General features: G+C 43.5%; 1 protein-coding gene across 1 annotated transcript in view; it reads right to left on the bottom strand.

Moving 5' to 3' along the window:
- ARHGAP5 (Rho GTPase activating protein 5) overlaps positions 1-16,668 on the bottom strand; it is an 80,614-nt gene that overhangs the window by 26,357 nt on the left and 37,589 nt on the right. Inside the window, exon 3 of the mRNA XM_088456585.1 lies at positions 2,411-2,555. Within this exon, the coding sequence (XP_088312711.1) occupies positions 2,411-2,555 (145 nt within the window). The remainder of the gene's footprint in view (positions 1-2,410; positions 2,556-16,668) is intronic.

The raw sequence follows: 16,668 nt of genomic DNA, 5'->3' as shown, positions 1-16,668 counted from the left end.
CACGTAGCGATCAGCTGGCTGATCGTTATGCACCCGCCCTGGTGTGCTGGGTGATTGATATCGATCAACCCAGCACACCACATACTTACCGACGGCTATAGCGATCACGGGTCCCTATAGTAACTTTCTCAATTTCGAGTTAGTTGACCGGCATGCAAGCCCGATGGACGATATTGCTATCGTCCATACGTGGCCGTGCGTCGCTGGTCGACGGTAAGTTGGTAGGGACCTTTTAAATGAGCAATATGTACGATAACGGTATCGTTATTTTCAAGTCGATCTCTAAAATAGCTACCGGTGTACGCACCATATGGGTGACTGCTAAACACAATTTACTTCATTTAATATTTTTTGCACAATTTTTTGGCCTAGGGGTGATGTGAAAAAAAGCTTTTGGCCTATGGCACCGCAAGTCAAAAAGTTTGGGGAACCGCTGACTTAAATTGAATTTAACGCATCATTGAGTGGTGTTTTATCCACTGTTAACTGATACATAATTTTTTTTGTGAGTTATTTGCAGCAAGATTATAATCGTCACATAAAGGTGATTACAATCCCGTTATATTAAGATTTTGTCATATTTTCTAGAGTTAAAATACATCCTGGAATTAAAGAGGGTATTTTCCATCACACTTTTTTCTTCTTTTATATATTAGGCAGAATTCTCATACACACTGTTGACTAAGGAACGACAATAGCCGGGAGTTGCCTGAGAAATAGGTGGAGCAGCAGCATCACACATTTATCCTCGCAGCCCATGGAGGTGCACAGAAGAATGTGCGGTGCAGGCCTGACAATTATCGGCAATGAGTACAGCCGCACATCACTTACAACGCAGAAAGCTCTACAGTACAGGTAACAATTTCTTGTTCACACCTTTGTATTTATTTATCAGCTAAGGTCAAACATAAATTAACTCACAAAATACAATCATTTTTGATCTATTGTATGTTAGGAGTATAAACATTTAAATTATTGCCTTTAATGATGCCATTCCTACTTTCACAATGGTGTTGGGGTACACATTCCAGAATGGATTAATCTTTTCTTAAATTTGGGCATGTTTTTCCATTCTTATATTTTGAGTCAGTGTTTAGATTAAATATACAGGTCTGCAGTATATTTCTGGAACCTTCTTATGCTGATTATTCCTGGGCCATTAACCACAACGAATAGTTTTGTGTTAAGCACAACATGGATGAAATACTGCGTACGTACAATTGTAAGGCAGTTACTAAACTTACCCAACGAATTACAGACACAAATCCCTAAATATTTTCTGTAAGGTCCCGATGTATACCACTTCATCTAAGCAACGTAAAACAGACAAAGCATAAACCTCCATATACAAACAAAACTTCATTTTTTATTTTTTTTTCACAAGACTTCCAGACTACAGATAAAGTCAGCATACAAACAGCTCATATTAACCTTTTCACGGCCAAATGATTTTGTAGACTTTGCACCTTATATAGCTTTTTGTTTACACCTTTTTTTTCACTCAGTCATTTTATTATAATTACTACAACATGATGTGTTAACATGCAATATAATAGATGTAAGAGTCACTGGCAAACAAGCCAATGTTAGAGCATGTGAACATATGCCATGACGCAACAGGCACTGTGGGACACACTTCTAGGGCTCTCATCTGCAGGAAATGATTAGAACTTGTGTCAGACATGGAAAGGGTGTGTCAGTGATCACTACGCCTTTAAAGAGGGGATAGTGTAATGATCATGAAATTTGGCGTTACAGGTATAATTCCCAGTTTGATACACGTTTATTGACCCCTGGGGATGATTAAGATGGCTACAGAGCTAAAGGTTCACTAGGGGCACATGGCCTGCCCAGCGCAGGCGGAGTGAGGTAATGCAGTCATATTATTGACACTGTGATGTCGAATGGTTCTGAATGTCGACAACTTCACAATGTCCATGAACATGTCCACAATGACACAATGCTGATATTATGCATGCCTACATTATGAACATGTCAGAGTTAGGCTTAAGATAGTAAGGTTGACATTCTCACCGTCGACATGTTGATTATGTCAACGTTATGTCAGTGTCGACATGTCAAATGTTGATTTGTAAACCCTGTCGACATCCATTTGTCAACATTTTTGTGACATGCTGAATGTAGGCATTAAGAATATCTAGCATATGTATCACATCCAGCGAGAGACAATAATTAAGGTTTAAGCTTCTGTATCTTGTTTAACATTCTCATTTTATGTTGTATCTTCCCACTGCTGAAATGTACACCAGGTAGCTACGTACTATACATCTCCGTTTGCTGCCCAGTAGGACAAGAATCTCCGGGTGCTATAGTGGAAACATCATTTATAAATCATGGCAACATAACACTAGATTAAATAAAAATTACACATGCACTTATGGGCCCATACCTGACTCTTCAATGTAGTCCACACACTTCTTCACAAAGACAGGAATAGGCCTCTCTGGGCTCACCAGCTCATGAAGGGGCTTGCCAAAGTAATTGCTCTCCCAGTTCCTCCGGGTTGGTGGGTTGAATGGCTTGCTTTTCTTTTTCTACCCCAGAAAAAATAAAATTAAAAAGTTAGCACATTCATGTTATACAGGTGAATTAATGTACAGAGACCTAAGCTGGTCATATATGCTACAAGTTTAGTTTTTTTTTTAAAAGCAGTCTAACCTCAAAAGTTTTCTTTGCTTAATTGCGCCTAGTAAAAGATAAAAAGCACATACTGGACAGGTAACAGTGAATTAGGACATATAGTGACAGTAAATGTAAAGTAACATTTTAGGAATAAGAGCAATAAGCCGACAAACTAGGTTTGGCAAGGACAGGGAGCAAGGGTTAGGTAACTCGCTTTATCTTTGCAGGCAAGTGGAAGTGAGTCAAAGGGAGGGGAATACAATTCAGCACTCAATGAGACTGTAGCCAACGAAGGGCAAGCACACAGTCGAATGGGACTAGGGGACAAGGATCACAGGAAGCAAGGATAGTGCTGATAATGAGGAAGGAGGGCAGTGTCCGTGACAGCCTATATACTCATGAGTTGTAATAAAATGAAACATCTGCAAAAATACTTAAGGCCCTCTCAAAGAAGCTAACAAATCCTGCCATAATTATTAAACATTCAAGTCATATTGCAATAGGCAAAGGGAGAATCAGAGAATAAAATACATAGGTGTAATGTGCATTAAAACACACAACCAAGTAAAATTTCCTTTAGTAGTTTTCTTATGGGGGGCATCCACTAGATGATTTTATCCCTGTCCAACCTCTTAACGATTTTCCCTTGAAGTTTCCCTTGAAATATGATCTTCCACTCTGAACAATTTGCAAAAGATTTGCAAACGATCTAACAATAAACTATGTTGTTTTAATCTGTGATTGAGAGCTTTCAGCTATAGTGGGCAGATAGTGGTTCATCGTTTGATCATTCAGCGTGAACGATGTGTAAACGATTTGTAAGCAATCAAGTGACAATGACTTGCATGTTCAGTCGATGGAGGAGACGATCAAACGACCAGCGGGAGCGCGCATCGTACATCGTTAGAAACAATTACTGCACGATTTTCAAACGATGTTCGAACGATTTTATCATTATCGTTCAACTTTATCGTCTAGTGGATACCCCCCTTTATAGTGAGTTTGAGCACCTTACACAACACAAATACATGACCTAGAGCAGTGGTGGCTAACCTTGACACTCCAGATGTTGTGGAACTACATATCCCAGCATGCCTTGCCACAGTTTTAGCATGCCCTAATAGCAAAATGGTAGCAGTGCATGCTGGGATATGTAGTTCCACAACATCTGGAGTGTCAAGGTTAGCCACCAAGGACCTAGAGCATATGTGGGCGAGTGTATGTATCTATATGTATAAGCAGTCACAGAACATACTATACAAATCCATGACCTACAGCATGTGTGTATGTATGCATAGTATACAGTCAGTTGCATAAATATTGGGACATTGACAGAATTTTCATATTTTGGCCTCTATTCACCACCACAATGGCTTTGAAATGAAACAAACAAGATGTGCTTTAACTGCAGACTTTCAGATTTAATTTGAGGGTAATTACATCCAAATCAGGTGCATGGTGTAGGAATTACAACGGTTTCTATATGTGCCTCCCACTTTTTAAGGGGCCAAAAGTAATGGGACAAACTAAACAATCCTAAATCTAACTTTCACTTTTTAATACTTTCTTGCAAATCCTTTTCAGGCAATTACAGCCTGAAGTCTGGAACGCATAGACATCACCAGACGCTGGGTTTCATCCCTGGTGATGCTCTGCCAGGCCTCTACTGCAAATGTATTCAGTTCCTGCTTGTTCTTGGGGCATTTTCCCTTCAGTTTTGTCTTCATCAAGTGAAATGCATGCTCAATCGGATTCAGATCAGGGTATTGACTTGGCCATTGCATAACATTCCACTTTTTAGCCTTAAAAAACTTTGGTTGCTTTTGCAGTATGCTTCGGGTCATTGTCCATCTGCACTGTGAAGCACCGTCCAATGAGTTCTGAAGCATTTGACTGAATATGAGCATATAATATTGCCCAAAACACTTCAGAATTCATTCTGCTGCTTTTGTCAGCAGTCACATCATCAATAAATACAAGGGAACCAATTCCATTGGCAGCCATACATGCCCACGCCATGACACTACCACCACCATGCTTCACCGATGAGGTGGTATGTTCTGGATCATGAGCAGTTGCTTTCCTTCTCCATACTCTTCCCTTTCCATCACTCTGGTACAAGTTGATCTTTGTCTCATCTGTCCATAGGATGTTGTTCCAGAACTGTAATGGCTTTTTTAGATGTTGTTTGGCAAACTCTAATCTGGTCATCCTGTTTTTGTGGCTCACCAATGGTTTACATCTTGTGGTGAACCCTCTATATTCACTCTTGTGAAGTCTTCTCTTGATTGTTGACTTTGGTACATATACACCTACCTCCTGGAGAGTGTTCTTGATTTGGCCCACTGTTGTGAAGGGGTTTTTCTTCACCAGGGAAATAATTCTTCTGTCATCCACCACAGTTGTTTTCCGTGGTCTTCCGGGTCTTTTGGTGTTGCTGAGCTCTCTGGTGCGTTCTTTCTTTTTAAGAATGTTCCAAACAGTTGATTTGGCAGACCTAATGTTTTTGCTATCTCTCTGATGGGTTTGTTTTGATTTTTCAGCCTAATGATGGCTTGCTTCACTGATAGTGACAGCCCTTTGGATCTCATATTGAGAGTCGACAGCAACTGATTCCAAATGCAAATGTCACACCTGGAATCAACTCCAGACCTTTTACCTGCATAATTGATAATGAAATAACGAATGAATAGCCCACACCTGTCCATGAATAGCTTTTGAGTTGATAGTCCCATTACTTTTGGCCCCTTAAAAAGTGGGAGGCACATATAGAAACCGTTGTAATTCCTACATCGTTCACCTGACTTGGATGTAATAACCCTCAAATTAAATCTGAAAGTCTGCAGTTAAAGCACATCTTGTTTGTTTCATTTCAAAGACATTGTGGTGGTGAATAGAGGCCAAAATATGAAAATTCTGTCAATGTCCCAATATTTATGCACCTGACTGTATATCACGCTCTCTTTATATTATGCACAGTCAGAGCACATACTATACAAATACATGACCTATAGCGTGTGTATACATTTTATGAACATAGAACATATAACAAACTTGACGGTAGATGTACTAAGCCTTGGCGAGGGATAAAGTGGAGACAGATAAACCAATCAGCTCCTAATTGACATTTTTTCAAACACAACCAGTAACATGGCAGTTAGGAGCTGATTGGTTGGCACTTTCTCTCGCTCTTCAAAGTTTAGTACATCTCCCCCATATTGTGATGAAAATGTAGTTTGAATCAGTAAAACAGTTGTTTACATGTGGGGAGTAACATATCATCCAACCGGCCTCTCAATAACCTCCCATTATTAGATATACTGCAATAGAAAGCATTGCTGGCCAGTATATTTAATAAAAGAAGTGTAAGCATATTAAAACAAAAAACAAGAGATATGGTAAGAACTTACCTTTGTTATCTCTGTTTCTACGAAGTCCATAGGGTCCACAGGGTTGACCTTGGGGTATAGGTTGGGAACCAAATCCGGGCACCACGCAGTTAAAGCTTTTAGCTCCCGGGATGCACTTGGGTCCACTCTCCCTATAACCCCGCCCCCCAGCCAGAGGCACCTCAGTTTGTAAGTAGCCAAAGGCCGGAGGAGGAGAGAAAAAGAGAGAAAACTGGAACACTCTAGAACCATACTCACAGAAAAGGAGACGGGAAACCGGTGACCAGTAACACAGCCCATATGAAGCCAGATGCGTCAGGGCGGAGCGCCCTGTGGACCCTATGGACTTCGTAGAAACAGAGATAACAAAGGTAAGTTCTTACCATATCTCTTGTTTTCTACTTCAGGGTCCATAGGGGGTCCACAGGGTTGACTTTGGGGATGTCCCAAAGCAGTTCAACCAAGGGTGGGGACGCTCCTGTGCTGAGAGGAGAATCCGTTGCCAAAAAGGAAGCATCCTGAGAGGCAAAGGAAACCAATGCCTAGAACCTTAAAAAGGTATGGACAGAAGACCACGTGGACACCTAGTAAGGCAAAACAGCCGAGGCGCCACAACGAGCCGCCCACGAGGGTTACATGGCCCGAGAAAAAACAAGCCTCAATGACAGAAATGCCCACCCATGGGTAGGCCCCTGTGGAAGACATACGAGGCCATCCAGCCAACATTTCATTATAGGCCGGCCATCGTTTCCTGTGAAAACCAGAAACCGCAGACCACCAATAAGGAGTCCGATTACCATAAGGAACTTGAACGGATCACATAAAGCCAAAGAGGCCGGACCACAGTCAATGAGGCCACACCAGCCGAGAGGACTGGGGACTGAATGGCCGTGCCATAAGTTCCAGAATAATATGGAACCTAAAAACCACTCTAAGAAGAAACACAGGGCGAGAGCAACTCACACCCTGACTTTATGCCATCCAGAAGAGGGAGCCACATGAGAACGCTCCCAATTCAGACACTCTCCTGGGGGGGGGGGGGAAAGAGATATAAACAATAGACCATGTAATAGCTATCACAACCAGCGGTTCCATTAACTGTCCCCGGAGGGAACAAAGAACCACTACTAACTCCCCAGGAGTCCCTAGGGAGGACAAGTGGAGGCATAATCCAGAAAACACTCCAGAGGATGAACTGGATACCAGAGTGGAGCAATTCCATATCTTAACCATACCGACAGTGTAGAGATCCGCACTGTCAGGAACGCCAGGTCAAGGGTGAAACCCAAGCCAGCCGGAAGGCATGCCAGAATATCTGGAAATCCTGGACACCGGAGGATCGTATCGACAGGTACGATACCATAAGAATTATGTATGCCACAGTCAGTGGCCGATCCCAGCAAAGTCTGGCCTATCTGCTCTAAACATCTCAATGAAGACAGAGCCAGGGAAGCCCTAGGACCACAGTAGGGGCGCAGTCAAAGACAAACGATCCAGGTTCAGGGAAAAACAAGGACCCTTAGACAACAGGTCCAGATAGTGAAGCAGTAGGAACGGAGCATCGATGAGGAGACTCCGAAAATCTTAGTACCAGTGATGTCTGGGACGAACTGGAGCCCCCAGAAGGAAAGCCCCTCCGTCTCGAATTAAACTTCTGAAGACCTCGAGGAAGAAGGGAGACCGGAGGACACAGGTACACAAAGTGGAAGGACCACTTCACTGACAAAGAGTCACTGAAGGTAGCTTCAGTACTCCTAGAGCTGGACTGTAACACCGGTAATGTGTGATAGAGTCAGAAGGCCATGAGGATCAATCCCCTCAGGGAGGCCCCCTCTGCTCACTAGGAGTTGAAACCTCTCTTGGAGAAGAGACTAGTCCCCGGGATGCACGTCGTGACGGCTGAGGAAGCCAGCTTCCCAATGGAGAGCTCCGGGAATAAACACTGCAGAGTTGGCCAGGAGAAGACCCTTGGACTATGTCAGAATGTATGACATTCCTGACATTGCCACCCAACTACCAGTGTTGCCTAGATGGAAGCCACTGTTGTGACACTGTCGGACTGAACCTATTCAGGTTTACCGTGACATATGGGTTAGGCCAGAGTGAAGGGCCAAGACAGCCTAAAGTATCAACAAGTTAAGTGGCAGGGCAGAAGCGACAGACGTCCAACTGCCCCGAAACGAATGCGGACCAGACACTGTCTGTAGCAAAGAATACCCTGGACGAGATGGCCATAGCCACCCGGACAGAGACCAACTCGCCTCCGGAGAAAGTATCATCGTTCGAACAGCGATCCGATGGAAAAAACTCGATCCATCTGGAGAGGAGTCAATTATGGCAAGGCCTGGAATGGAACTGAGCACATTCCACCCTACCAAAAGGTAGACACTCTGGTAGACTACGCATCACAAAGAGTAATGACATATGTCGACTGCGTAGATATCCGCACACTCCAAGTTGAAGAGTGGAGATCTTGTCTTACGCCAGAAAAATTCTCAGATTCCGAGAATCCAGCAGTGCTCCCAGATGAAGAAAACCCTGAGAGAGATGCAGGGAGGACTTTTTCTCCGTTGACTAATTATCTGTGCCGAGAAGAAGCCACGGTTATCCTGACCTGGTGGTAAAGTACCTTGGTGATCCTGCTAAAAGCAGGAGACCGTCCAGAGAAAGGAGCATTCGGATACACTGAACAGGTGAACTGTCAGAAAATCAATAAAGCTGGTAAACCCCGGTGGAGTTGAGGACAGTCCCAAAAGGCAGAGCCCGAAACTTACAAGTGTTGCTGTGGCACAGCCAACCTGAACCCATGCTGATGAGAGGGCTCTGTATGTACCCGTAGGTACGTATCCTGAATACTCAGATATACCATAAAATCCCCAGGTTCCAAACGTCGGATGATGGAGCATGGACGATTCCACCTGAGACCAGGCACCCTTGGAATCTGATTCAGGGATTAGAGACAGAGTATAGGCAAATGAGGACCAGTCAGTCACTGCCCCAGAAAGAAAGTAGAACAACCAGTCCCTCACTGAGATAGTGAGGTTGGCCGAAATAGCTCTGCTTACCGCCAAGACTGTATAGCTTTCTGGGATTGTAAGGCCCTGATCGAGTCTGAATAAGGGCCCGTGTAACAATGCCTGTGAGGAGGCCGCCTGAGCAATGAGAGGGCGTTGAGAATCAGTACCTCACTCTGGAATTCCCCAGATGTAGACCTGTCCCGTCAGGCTGAAGGTATATCCTCAGGTGTAGAAACAGGGTCGTCCGGAAGTCCAGGACTGCTCGGCACTGGATATGGTGGCCCCCATGGAGGCCAACAGCCTAGGAAAAAACAGGCCTTTAGGCTGACCCTGAGGACAAAAAGACTTAACAGAGTTAGTTCGAATGTAGTGGGAGTAGCTAAAGACGGTATCTCCCCATTAGTGATACTGTCAATGATGCAACGATCTTGTCAAGGTCAGGACCAAACAAGACCTTCCCCATGGAAGGAGTCTGCACCTCTGCTTTCCCATAACGCAGCCATAGGGTATTGCGGCGGATACAGTCGCCGCCGAAAGCCTGAAGGTTAGAAGACCGGCATCCAATGTAGGTAATCCCACATATGACCACTGCATATTTTATGTGAGCGGCAAAAGATATTTGAACCCCAGACGTGTTGGAGGGGAAAAACGTCACAAAAGCATCACCATGCGATGGCCATGGTAGGATGGGCAACAGGCCCTGAAAACGAGTACATTGATTTCAGGCAAAGTTACCACCTATGGATCCGTAAAATCCTTCCAGGCCGGGATGGGAGGCGTATTAATGCCTGTAACCCGACGATTAACATACAAATCCATTACAGAAGGGGATTTCCATTACTTGTGAGGACCCTCAGGGAATGGGAAACAGGAGGCCTTTGTGACTCCTCGTATCTGGCGACAGCCAGACTCCCGCTATGAGATCCACCCGCTGGGCAGAAAACGGGAGATGTATGATACAGGTGCAGGATCAACATTCTCTATATCCAGAATGAACCTGGCTACCAGCCCCAAAGCAGGGATAATAATACTTGAAATCGGCTACCCCCATGTGAGAGGGAAAGAGCCGAATACACAATCCAGTTCACGGCAGAGCCACTGGGAAGTAACCACAGGGCGTATATCACGCCAATTAGTATTTCATAGAAAACGACATCCACCAGGGTGGCCATTGTGGTAATCCCTGCAAGGGGAATGACAGACCGATGTGGTATCGGAGGTAATTCATGTACTGTGAAAAACCCTGGCGGGGAGCGATAGTCTGTTGCACAGGGGTAAATTGCAAAAAATTGCAAGATACCCCGAGTTCAAAAGGGCAGTATGGTGAAGTAACTCCAAGCGAGTGACGACAATGGGGCCCGCCCGGCGATCCCCAAAGGAGAGGATCCTGAGAAATAAACCGCCCTTTAAGGGGGTCGTGCAAGGGGCCCGGCACCAGATGGTGCCGCATACATAAACCTTTCTGAGTTAAAATCCTCCGCACTACTACCTGCAGGCTATGACTTGCAGGATAGCAATAATGGGTGCAGTATCGTGTGCAATCTCCTGGTCAGATATATCTGACCATCTTGACGGAAATATTAAGCAGCGCCATACCGGTCCTGAATGACGCTAAGATTAGCTGCAGGGACCCATTATCAGCGTATGCAACTCACAGTTCCATCTAAAATTTGGCAACGTGCAGCACGCAACAGTATGTGACAAACCTCACAAATATTAACAAGTATATATATGTGAGGTCTCAGAACCAATCCAGGTACATCTGTATTAGGGCAGATAAAGAAAAGGGATAGATATACACTGACAGGTGAGAGAATAAAGTACAGACAGTCAGCACTAGCATAAGTCACATACAATGCAGAAAAATATATATACATACATTTGCATGACATATAATATACTGCACAATGTCGCTACATTCACCTGCCCAGATTCAGTGTCTGGGAAGGCTATAGCGCTGTGTACACTCACCCAAAATGGCCAGGTACGCAGGGGGACTGGGCTCACTGACATCCTAGGAGCTCTGCAGCACCACAGAGAGAAAATGGCCACTGGAGACCTCAGAAGCAGCGTGGCCCGCGGAGGAAGCAGCTCAGCGACGCCAGACTGTAGTATTGAAAGGCGCGCTGAGCTGAGGGGAGGAGCCGCTAGATAGGGAAGGCTTCCTCCCCTGGCTAGCAATTAACCCCCCGGGATGCCGGCTCCCGCTGCCGCTATAATCCCTGGTGGGCTGTGGACACGCGGGGTATGCCTCCATGGAGGGGGAGCCCGCCGCCACCGCTAGCGCCTCCGGTCTGTCCCCAGAGACTGGAGGCATAAGGCTGCATGTACACGAAAGGTCACCGCAAGCGATGACCACGCGACTTACCTGTCCCCGTCGATCCGGCAGCAGCCCAGGGATTCCTCCAGAGCCCGGCTAGTACAGACTCTGGGGTCCCGCTGCGATCTCCAGATCTGTACTGGCGTTGCAGCCCCGGCGGGGTGTAGGAGCGGCAGCTTAGACGTCCATTGGACAGTCTGATGCTGCCGCTCTGAAGAGTAGTAAAAAAGAATAAAATAAAACTCTTTCAAATAAATTTTAAGCTTAGGGGCTGCTAAGCAGCCCCCCTGCAGTAACGGTGACCAGACTCCGGCCGGGCACCAACTTAAACTGAGGTGCCTCTGGCTGGGGGGTGGGGTTATAGGGAGAGTGGACCCAAGTGCATCTTGGGAGCTAAAAGCTTTAATTGCGTGGTGCCCGGATTTGGTTCCCAACCTATACCCCAAGGTCAACCCTGTGGACCCCCTATGGACCCTGAAGTAGAAAGCAAAACAATTTACGTAGCATTGTAAATAAGGTCACTGCTTTTATATTGCTGAAACTTAAAATACATCAACTGAAATCTACAGCTACATTAGGAAACTGGTGTAGTATCTATAAGACATGTATCTTGTCTTATATTCATGAGTAGTAGTGACTGCAATGTGGCACGTGTTCAATAGCTCAGGCAAAGTAACTATCACTGTGCCATTATGGGCGACACATGCCAGCACTTATTATACAAAAGAACACTCACTTTCATATGATTTAAAAAAACAAAACAAAAAAATCTGAATAGAAAATTTAGGTCAAATTATGCTCTTCTCTAACAGGAGGAAAATACAGCAATGATGTCAAGAACAATTTCAATCAGAAAGCCATTGTTTTTAGTATGAGCATTCACTGCAAAGCTGTATGAAAGATGCGAGGGAGGACTACACGTGACAGGAAGGCCAGGTTGCGATACTGCGGAGCTCTCCAAAGTTTTAAAAAACATTTAAGTCTTGGAGAACGGTATGAACATTTGTTTGCATAATTATATATGTTCCAGAAAGAATGGCACTCTGAGGCAACAGAAAGATCCAGTGTAATAATATCAAATGTTTTCAGGGCCTCAGCCCTGTCATCAGGACAATACACACGTATTATACTGGATTTATAACTTTCTGTTGCCTCCAAGTGCCATTCTTTCTGGAAAATGGATAGGATTGCTCTATTGGGCACTGGAGCAAGTTGTTGATTTTTTGAGGAGTGCCGGCAGACTGTTATATTATTATTATAATTTATAATACATACATACATACATACACATACACAGTACCAGTCAAAAGTGTGGACACAACTTCTCATTCAATGGTTTGTGTTTATGTTAATTATTTTCAACATAGTAGATTAATACTGAAGACATCAAAATTAAGAAAGATCACATGGAATTATGTTGTAAACAAAAAAAGTGTTAAACAAATCACAATATGTTTTATATTTTAGATTCCTCAAAGTAGCCCCCTTTTGCTTGGATGACAGCTTGGCACCCTCTTGGCATTCTCTCAGTCAGCTTCATGAGGTAGCCTCCTGGAATGGTTTTCCAACAGTCTTGAAGGAGTTCCCAGAGGTGCTGAGCACTTGTTGGCTGCTTTTCCTTCACTCTGCGGTCCAACTCATCCCAAACCAGCTCAATTGGGTTTAGATCAGGTGATTGTGGAGGCCAGGTCATCTGACGCAGCACTCCATCACTTTCCTTCTTGGTCAAGTAGCCCTTACATAGCCTGGAGGTGTGTTTGGGGTCATTGTCTTGTTGAAAAACAAATGATGTTCCCAGTAAGCGCAAACCAGATGGGATGGCATGGCGCTGCAGAATGCTGTGGTAGCCATGCTGGTTAAGTGTGCCTTGAATTTTGAATAAATCACCAACAGTGTCACCAGCAAAGCACCCCCACACCATCACACCTCCTCCTCCATGCTTCACAGTGGGAACCACACATGCAGAAACCATCCGATCACCTTCTCTGCGTCTCACAAAGACACGGCGGTTGGAACCAATAATCTCAAATTTGGACAAATCAGACCAAAGTAGATTTCCACTGGTCTAATGTCCTTTCTTTTGTTTCCCGGCCTAATCAATTTTCTTCTTCTTGTTGTTGTTCATCCTCAGTAGTTGCTTCTTCGCAGCAATACGACCATGAAGGCCTGATTCACGTAGTCTCCTCTGAACAGTTGATGTTGAGATTTGTCTGCTACTTGAACTCTGTGAAGACTTTATGTGGCCTCTAATCTGAGGTGCTGTTAAGTAGCGGTTTCTTAAACTGGTAACTCTAATGAACTTATCCTCTGCAGCAGAGGTAACTCTTGGTCTTCCGTTCCTGGGGCGGTCCTCAGAGCCAGTTTCATCATAGCGTTTGATGGTTTTTGCAACTGCACTTGAGGATACATTCAAAGTTCTTGAAATTTTCCGTATCAACTGACAGTCATGTCTTAAAATACTGATGGACTGTCATTTCTCTTTACTGAGTTGAGTGGCTGGTGCTATAATATGGATTACAACAGTAGTCAAATAGTGGTGTCCACTGTGTACTAACCCTACCTCTGCACAACACAACTGATTGTCTAACACATTAAGGCGGCAAGTAATTCAACAGATTGACTCTTGACAAGGCACACCTGTTAATTCAAAACCATTCCAGGAGACTACCTCATGAAGCTGACTGAGAGAATGCCAACAGTGTGCAAAGCGGTCATCAAAGCAAAAGGGGGCTACTTTGAGGAATCTAAAATATAAAACATTTTGATATGTTTAACACTTTTCTGTTTACAATATATATATATATATATATATATATATATATACATACACACATATATATACATACATACACACACACATAGAAAGTCCCCTGTACCCCAGGGACCAGGCGGCACTCAGTGGACTTCAAAAATGGCAAACAGATTTTAATCCATAGATCGACGTTTCAAGACCTACACGGTCTTTTCATCAGGATATACATTACATGAGGGCGACGGCCATTTTTGTAGTTCTTTTACATTAATGTAAAAGAACTACAAAAATGGCCGCAGCCCTCATCTAAAACGTCCTCGTGGCCTACTAATACAAACACATGCGAGCGATACATCCTCCGGTGGGGACCTGGAGATGAAAAAATAACATCTTAGTAGCTATATAGTGGTGATGTAATATGGGGACTGGTAGTCACTTAATCAATACTATATGGACAGGAAGTGACGCGGTGCGCTCATCCTGTGTTCTACCTGCGTTCCACCTAGACTGGCATTATGCTAAACCAATGCCAGCCCGCGCACCACAAGACCGGAAATGACGGGGTGCGCCTCACATGCGTTCCACTTTGGCAGAACTATAATCATGAAGCAGAAAAACATTGATTTACATACTTTATTTGCCTTCTATGTTTTATACTGTTTATACTGAGTGCCATAATACAAATTTTATTGTCAAAACCTGGACATTATACGGCTTTTGACCTGAAATAGGCAACAGGAAATGATGTCATGAAATAAGGACATGTGCTTCCTGTACTTAAGGTATATAAACCCTGCTCTGTCTCTATGCATACACTTCCCCTTGATGACGTCCAGAGGACGAAACGCGTTGGGACCCTGACCTTGCACTTTATGAACTCTTCCCAAAATACTTTTGGAAAAGATAAGCTATAAATCCAATTTATTTAAAAAAATATATATTTATTTTTTACTAAAAATCGCTATTTATTATCTTTTAGTACTAGCTTTTTATCCATTATTTCTGTGTATTTGTCATTGTGTGTTGTCTATGAATTGTTTTATCTAATTAAATTTTTTTATGCACATTACTTATGCAGTTTTAAATATTTATTCATATATATTACACGGTTGTATTTACTGCACAAAGTCACTTGTATGTCACGGTCCTGGATAAGGACAAGGACAAGGATATAAATACAAAAAATAGTTTTTGCACAGGTTGCAAGATTTGCACAGGTTTAATTGGTTCACTGTATATGCACTAGGAGGCGCTTGTGGTCAGCTATATTGTCATATATATATATATATACATACATACATACATACATACACATAAATGCACACATATATTACAAATTCCACATTTTTGACCAGCACACCGATCTCCACGTAATAAATACCTGGGTGCCCTCTTGGGGAAAGCAATAGCCTCCAAAACAACAGCGGTACATACAGGCGGCACGCCTCGGCTTTTTTAAAGATCACCACTCTGGGTCTTAAGTGTTACCAACGTTTCAAATGTTTAAATGTGGCTGCGGGTCCTGGAGCTATTCAATTAAAATTTACAATTTCCACGTATAGTAAGCCCGCAGCTAATGCACGCTAACTCATAGCTACAGAGTTAAGTGCCCGGAGCTATGGAATTACCCTGTGCAGTAGGCCACAGAGTGCCCTTAAAAATTATTTTTAAATGCATCCTCTGGGGCATAACGCGCAGAGTAGCAGCAGTGATTGAATATCTCAGAGCAAGTTCCGTGGCTAATTGAATCTGCCCATTAGAAAGGAACAGATCAGGTGAAAAATGCTTGTCCTACAGCTTTCTCCTAGGCCAAAGCATGGACCTTTGCATTTTCTTACATTATGTTTATACAAATTATATGTACAGCATACTGCTGTCAACAGGAATCTGGTCATCTACTTATTTCTAAAGTGTAATGGAAAAACACAACAGTAGTGTACATTATACTTAGATGTTTGAATTAACTGCATTTTTTATTTGTAATCAAAAAATAAGTTATTTATTTTCTGTAATTTGGTGCTAGAAGTATAGTTTGTGGTACAACAATATAGAACAGGTGTAGGCAACATGAGGCACTCCATGTGCAATGGAACTATACTGTATATCGCAGGACGTGGTCTATACACAAACCTACAAATGAATGCAGTATTACAATCCGGAGTTAGTCTTTATTGACTTTGCTACAACCTGTAGCTATGCTGTAAAGGTACGTATCCACTTGACGATTAAAGTGAGCGATTGAACGATTACGACATCATAATCGCTCAATAATCGTTCAGTAATCGTGCAGTTTAATGTAGAAAACGAACAGCGATGCGCGCTCCCGCTGGTCGTTTTCGTCATCAATCATCGCCTGAACATGCAGGTCAATCTGACGATAACAATAGATTGTGCATGTTCGGGGATGAGGCCTGCACTGAACGATATGTCGTTCAGTGTAGGCATTATACAGGGTGAGGAACGACTAGGCTGTTTTAGTGGACGGGCCAGTGACGAAGTCCAATTGAGTGACGAAACTCGTTTGGAAGCCGGGGTGATGCTATCTAT

The sequence above is a fragment of the Taudactylus pleione genome, unplaced genomic scaffold (genome assembly GCF_031769625.1).
Source record: "Taudactylus pleione unplaced genomic scaffold, aTauple2 ptg000707l, whole genome shotgun sequence".
NCBI classification, from domain to species: domain Eukaryota; kingdom Metazoa; phylum Chordata; class Amphibia; order Anura; family Myobatrachidae; genus Taudactylus; species Taudactylus pleione.
This window is presented reverse-complemented; position numbering and strand designations above follow the sequence as displayed.